Source organism: Lynx canadensis, chromosome A1 (genome assembly GCF_007474595.2).
Source record: "Lynx canadensis isolate LIC74 chromosome A1, mLynCan4.pri.v2, whole genome shotgun sequence".
NCBI lineage: Eukaryota > Metazoa > Chordata > Mammalia > Carnivora > Felidae > Lynx > Lynx canadensis.
In genome coordinates, this window is record NC_044303.2 from 227,611,131 (window position 1) to 227,618,481 (window position 7,351).

Genomic DNA, 7,351 nt, shown 5'->3' on the forward strand with positions numbered 1-7,351 from the left:
AGTTTCTCTTGATTGTCATCAGAATGAAATTATTTACTGGAGGCAAAAGATGAAGACCTATCTCTATCTAAGAACTTTGGAGATCTTTGGGGTTGTCTTCACATATCCAGTGAAGTCAGGCAATATCCCCTGGTCCTAGGCTTCTCCAACCCAAAAGCAGTCACAACACAGCTAACGTAATATAATTAGATAAAAAGATATTTGCAAAGATTCTAGGCCAAAAAAAAAAAAAAAAAAAATGCCCAGTGACCAAAACTGACTCGGTTCCACTGTAGCTATTATGGAGAGCTAATGATGTTACACTTGCATAAGATGATGACTTACGCTCCCCAGAACAGAACGTATTCACCTTGGTATAACACAGTGGTTCCAAGTTATAGTCAATGTGCTACCTGGATGGATCCTCAAGGATCAGTCTTCAACTTCCTTTAAGTCCTGGTCCAAATGTCAACTTTCCAAAAAGGCCAACAGTGACCGACTAAAATTGCAACAGTCTCGTCCTCCCAGTCTCCAAATAATCTGATGACTGTTTTTATTCAGAGACATTAGCCCCTTAGAATGTATCACAAGGGTGACTGAATTACTGGGTGTGTATGCACACGTTAATTGTTCCACTTCCCCTCCCTCCCAACGTGCATGCGCGCACGCACACGCGCACAAACACCTACACACACACACACACACACACTCACGAAGAAAAGATTGACAAGTACAGGATCTTACTCCGTTTACTGATGTATCCCAACTGTCCAGAAGAGTTCCTGGCACATAGTAAGAAATAAGAAGTCAACATACATTAGTTGAACGAACGAATAAGTGACTCTGGGCTTAGACAGACTTGGCCGGGAGTCCCAGTGCCACCTACACCAGCTGTAGGACCTGGGGGAAAAGGTCATGTTCTCTACAGCTGTGTTTCCCCATTGGTAAAATGAGGACCTTAGGAGTGCCTGCCTTTAGGACTGTCATGAGGGTTACGTGAGTCAGTGTACGTCAATGGCTTAGAAGAATGCTTGGACACAGGAAACTTTCAATAAACATTAGCTGCCATTATTATCATTATTCCAAGATCTGTTTCCCGAGGTGGTGATGGATTAGTGATGATTTATGTGTTCAGGCAGCTGACTATCCTGATATCCAACAGCACAGGTCTGAGACGGTGAAAGGGCACCCAAGGCACTTGATAAGAGCAGCAGAGAAACCAAGAGTCAAACCCCATCACGGTGTCCTCATCAGCTCCAATTCAACAACACCCAGGATTTTGCAAAGGAGCTGTTAACTGCGTATTAAAGCTGAAACTACTGAGTAAGTGAGGGTGAGGCTCAGACACCTTAAAAGGAAGGAAAAGCAGCCGGTCCCTTCCTACTAGAACAGGGAGATCTGTTTCTTTGACTTAACTGGAGTCAAAGCTAATGGTCACAAGCTTCACTCCAACTCATTCTCCAGATTTCTACACACAGGCTGAAATTGACACCTTATGAAAGAAGATAAAGGGGGAAAAAAAAAACAGCCTTCCCTGAAAGAATTTATCAGAACATCCTAATCATTTAGACATTCATGTATGTTTCTAGAAATCTAAAGATCAGGATTGGTATGGTAACTTTTTCCTGGAGCAAAATCCAAGTTGGCAGTGGAGGGGAGAAGGAGATGGGGTTACAAATTAAACCATTAACCTGAATAGTCACTGAGTATTTAGCAAAACAAAACACTTTGGAAACACCCATTATTTACACAGATTTTGAATTTAGGAAGAAAAGCAGGGAGTCCAGGACTGATTTATTAGGAGAGGTGAGGGGTGGGGGGAACAAGTGAAGAAGACAGAGGTGAAGGAAAAGAGGGTGACAAGGGGGGAGGGGCGCTTATGGATTTCATGGCAATAACTAACAGTCTTAACTTCCCTATTATGATATTCCCTATATATTATATTTACTATATTCCCTATTATAACACACCTTCCAAGGTTAATCTCCATTAAGTGGTCCATTAAGGCATTAGGAGAGCAAAATAAAATGAATGACCATGTACTCAAGAATTAGATCTTGACAAGTAATGCCAATAAGGAATTTCTCTCCTCACTCGAAAGAAAGAAAGAAAGAAAGAAAGAAAGAAAGAAAGAAAGAAGAAAGAAAAAGAAAAGAAAAGAAAAGAAAAGAAAAGAAAAGAAAAGAAAAGAAAAGAAAAGAAAAAAGAAAAGAGAAAACCATGATTTCAGGAGAACTGAGCAAGGTCACAGAAGCTAAATTGAAGCGGGACTCAAATTTACAGACTCCCAAATTAATGCTCTGCCCTACACAAGAACTTCCCCAAGTTTTAACAAGTACATGACAAATGATTCAATTCTAGGAGGAGCCCAAGATTCTGCATTGTTCACAAGCTCCAGGGTGATGCTTATGCCACACGCATCCTTGAATTACACAGAACTGGAAATGTCTGCCCTGTTGCACCTGCTACGGTAAGCCTCAGGAAGCATTTTTGTTGTTTTAATGTACAGAGTGCTTTTCAGTAGCAGGAGAAATAAGATTACATAAGAAATCCTGAAGTTTTAAACATTCCAATAATTGAACACTCACTGTAAAAGGAAGGTGGCTTGCATTTACATTGGTGGTGTCAACCCTAAAATATACTTAAAGTGCAGATTTTTCTTTAATTTTTTTTAACGTTTATTTATTTTTGAGACAGAGAGAGACAGAGCATGAACGGGGGAGGGGCAGAGAGAGAGGGAGACACAGAATCCGAAGCAGGCTCCAGGCTCTGAGCAAGCAGTCAGCCCAGAGCCCGACGCGGGGCTCAAACTCATGGACCGCGAGATCGTGACCTGAGTTGAAGTCGGACGCTTAACCGACTGAGCCACCCAGGCGCCCCTAAAGTGCAGATTTTTAAAGTATACTCAAACACCTATGTTTCAGAGTGGAGCGGTCTCTCACTGCATTCTATGGATATGCATCCACTAATAATTCCCCCCTTTCATTTCAAGTTAGGTATGGTTTGAAATAAATCTCTGAAATAAATCTTACTTCAAAGTATACCTAACTTGTACTAAACCTACTGAAACTGTCTTAAGTCTCAGTCTCCTTAATGGAGATACTGTGTTGAAGGGTTGAGTCCACTCTCTTTGAAATTTGACATCTTAGATTAAAAAACAAGGTGACACTGACACGTTGAATTCCAACAGGCTTATTTGCATGTATGTTACCACCCGATGACACACTGTAACAAAGCTGACCAATACCAATTACAGTTGACCTTTGTACAACCCGGTTTGAACTGTGTGGAGTCACTTACATGTAAATTTTTTTTATAAACACAGTACGGAATTGCAAATCTATCTTCTCTTCCTTAAGACTTTCTTAATAACATTTTCTTTGCTCTAGCTCTAAGAATGCAGTATGTAACACATATAACATACAAAATATGTATGCATGAGTAGAAATCAACTGTCTGCTATCAGTAAAGCTTCTGGTCAACAGTAGGCTCTTGTGGTTAAGTTTGGGATGTGTCAAAAGTTATACTCAGATTTTAGACTCCAGGGGAAGTTGGTGCCCCTAAGCCACACATTGTTCAATGGTCTACTGTACATATGTTATAACCCTATTTAGGAGGGGTCTAATGTCACTGGGGGAAAAGATGTTTTTTTTAAGTTCACGTTACTTCTCTTTCTCTTATTTTTTCCTTACCGATCACAGAGGAATCTCCCAGCATTTGAACAGAGTCTATGAAAACTAAGCACAATGTGTCCCTCCAGCCAAAACTCAGTTACCGCCCGAAGCTTCCTATTGGTTCCCCTGAATCAGCTGAGCCCAAGAGGCTTTCCCTATAAAAAGTTCCACAGTGTATCTAAATCTGATCCCAGTAAAATTTCACTTCAGCCGAAGTGAAAATGCAGAGGTAGCATTTACGGATAACAGCTGGAGATCATTAGTTCTCTGTCTCTCCTTTTCTCTCCCAAGGGTTGAAAACTCCACTGTTCAGACAGGAAGTCGTCATACACCACACACTGCACCATACGAGAACGCTGGGATAGAAGAACAAGTTGCAGAGAATCAGGGGTGTTGGGAGTGGTTTCATTCAACAACACAGAGCCCTGATTCCACTTAACTCTTGGGGCGTCCTCCCCACCGCCCAACAGTGTTCAAGGATCACAATGTATGCACATCCAGAATTGACAAGCACACATTTTACGCCCTGAAAGCTTTTTAATACTCAGAGCAAGAAGGCTTAATCTTTCATTATTCCACAAATTTTTAAAACATTAAGAAGTTCTGGGCAGTGGCCAAGATTCTCCAATAATCTTTGTTGGCATATTTTCGCATGGGCTATTTAAAAAGACAACTGCTAAACTTTTTTTGTTTTTAATTAAATGATCAAAAAAAAAAAAAATCTCTCCCACAAAACTGCCCAGAATAAGGAGACTATATATATACAATTCAAAACATTGTGATCTGGAAAAGAATGATTTAAACAAAAGGTTCTTGTGGGTATGGTTTTTTTAGGGCGGGTAAATTTGCTGTAATTGCGCAAAGCTGCTGAGAAGGAACACAGACACACACGGGGATAGACATCCACGTTCTGTGACCACACCTCAAAGTTCTGAACAGGATGATAGAAGTTTCCCTAACACCACATGCTGAATAGCCACTCTGCATTCCTACCAGTCTGCAGGCGCTGGACCCGGTTTGTAACAGCCTGCCCTGGGGAGGGGGTGGGAGGGGGTGGGAGGGGGTGGGAGGGGGTGGGGGGGCGGTATAAAAGCGATCCTGTCTCTTCCACTCCCCTCCAGCCAAGTTCGCGAAAGACAAACCTTCCCAACTTTTGAACCGCGGGAAATGCCTATGCAGGATGCAAATCGGGGGCAAGCTGTTAATCAACTCGGTTACAATACTACGGTTTTATGCAAAGAGGAGGAGGAGCGAGGGAGAAGCCAACCCACACATCCATCATCCTTTTAGGGGTAGGTGGAGTTTAAAGTTTCCCCAACTTCCAACTTCCCACTTGACAGGCAATATTTCTGTGCAATTTCCAGCCCCACGTAACAGATGGTCCTTCGCCCGTCCTGAGCCCCGAGAGAGACCAGACAAAGCCCCCGGCCACTCCTCGCCTCGCGAGGCCCGTAGGTGGTGTTTCACGAAACCGTCAGCTCAGGGGCCTTGAGCTGAGAATGGAAACTTAACTTCTTCTAACAGAAGTTGTTCCTGCTTACAGGAGAGTCCCGGGGACTGGAGCACAAAGGCCTGGGAAAGTTTTCTCAGCGTTATTTTTCAAAACCGTCTTCCGCCATCTGCCAAACCATCGCCCTAAACCCCAGATGCTTAGGGAAGGAAAGTTGAGGCACATGTGCTCAGAAATACGGCAGAAATGCAACTCGAGCCCTCCCAAAGACAACCTGGGAAGTTGCTTAAAGAGCCCCCCACGGTGGGAACGCATCCTCGGGGCCCCCGAACGCTCAGCGCCAAAGGGAAAGGTGACGGCCCCGACAGGGTGCCGAGCAGGGGTGCGCCACGGTAGCGTGCGAGAACCTTCCTCCCCAGACGGGAGGGCGAGGGGGAGAGAGAGGAGGGGGGCGCGATCCGGGAGGCTGAGGACGGGCGGCCCACTCACCCTCGCTGCCGTACTGTTTGCCATTGTTCGCGCCCATCCTGCCGCCGTCATGCCCGCCGTCTCCCCGGACACTCCATAGCTGGGGCGCACCGCCTGCGCGCTCCGCCAGAGGAAAGCCCGCCCGACGGGACCGTTAGCTGCGCATACCCCACGCTCCGGGGCCAGGCTCCGGCCGGGGGCGGCCCCTTGCACTCCGGTGGGAGGGGGCGCTGCGTCCCCGCCTGGCACCCCCGATGGCTCCGGGTGGGGCCGGGGGCAGCCGCCGCTCTTAGAATCCGCGTTCCGGGCCAGCGGGCGCAGCGCCGCGGAGAGCCCGCGCCCCGGGGCCGCCCAGAGGCTCGCCGCGCCGCCGCCGCCGGGTCCCCATCCGCCCGCCCCGATCCCTCTGCGGTGGGCGCTGAGCCGCGCGGGCGCCCGGGGCTCCCCGGCTCGGCCGCCTCCTCCCGGCGCCCCTGCGCGCCCGCGGCTTCCCCGGGGAGGGCGCGGCGGCCACTTGTTGCGGGTGCCCCGAGCGAGCGGAGACTCGCGGCCCGGCGCCGCTCGCCCGCGGGCCGGACTTTTGTTAGCGCCAGGCGCCTCCTCTCGCCGCCCAGCGTCAATCACAGCTGGAGCCCCGGGGAGGAAGGCCGGCCCGGAGATGCGCGGCCTTTTAAAGGGGCAGCGCGCCTTTTCGGGGCTCCGGCTCCCGGCCCCGGCCTCGCCGCAGGCCCGGGCGCCACCGGGGAAGCAGTTTGAACGGAGGAACGCGCTCCTGGCTCTGTTTTACTATTGTTCTTTTGCAGGCTTTGGCCCCCGACTTGTAAGATGAGCTTCCAGGCGTCGTTTGGAATCCCTTGGGTTTGCCTGCCGATACGGCCTATTTTGGGTGCGGGGTCCTTTAAAATAAACAGGCACCGGAGTCGGGTTCTGTCTGACAAAGTCAGGTATCTCTGCGGGCATTCTCCTGTGGCTCCCACGTTTGGGGACTGAGGCGGGGAATGGAGGAGAGAGGGAGGGAAAACTTGAGGGGAACTTAGCAGGGAGTCACTGGAGAGCCAAAGACATTCCCCGCCCCGGTGGAAGGTTTCCTGGCTCAGAACTTTTAAGAGCTTCCTAGCCAGGAAGTGTATTTTTCTCCCCGTTTCGATGACTTTTTTTTTTTTCCTCCTCCTGGTTGGTGATATCCTTTGTTTAGTACATCACAGCCTCTTTTGGAGACTTATCTGGCACTTCTAGAGCCTTAAAGGGGCCCTTTGGTATTCCCTCCATTAAATAGAAAAAGCAAGTTCTTCTTCATGTAGTCCCTTTCCGTGTAAATACCTAAAATTCGGTAACATTGCATCTTTGTAAAGACCTGGGACGTCACAGCGCAAATTTCTTTGAGGAGAGGCAAACACACAGCACAGTTTCTCCTTATCGGTGTTAGATGTATGAAGTTAAATTAAACATGCGTACATAAATTAAGTGAGTCACACGTCATGATACGTATACATGCAAAATACAGAAGCATGTGTAATACAACTGCATGGAGAACCAGGGCTTTTGTAATTACCTATTCCTTCAAGAGCTTTCAACCACCTGCAGAAATTGAGGTTGTATTGGGGTAATTTCCTTAAATTTGGCACAATTGTCTTTCTTAAAAATAAGATAAAGCATCATGTTTCAATATTCTAAAGTCCAGACTTTGTGTGCAGGATAAATCATGTATTGAAAGAAAATGTCATAAACGTATCTCTTTTCAAGGACAGGTTTAAATAGGTTTGTGTCATTCTGGTGACAT

General features: G+C 47.1%; 1 protein-coding gene across 1 annotated transcript in view; it reads right to left on the bottom strand.

The window, feature by feature from the left end:
• The window catches only part of FBXL7 (F-box and leucine rich repeat protein 7), a 342,921-nt gene extending 337,169 nt beyond the window's left edge, over positions 1–5,752 (bottom strand). The window contains exon 1 of the mRNA XM_030332334.1: positions 5,593–5,752. Within this exon, the coding sequence (XP_030188194.1) occupies positions 5,593–5,629 (37 nt within the window). The 5' untranslated portion in view covers positions 5,630–5,752. The remainder of the gene's footprint in view (positions 1–5,592) is intronic.
• Between the last annotated feature and the right edge of the window lie 1,599 nt (positions 5,753–7,351).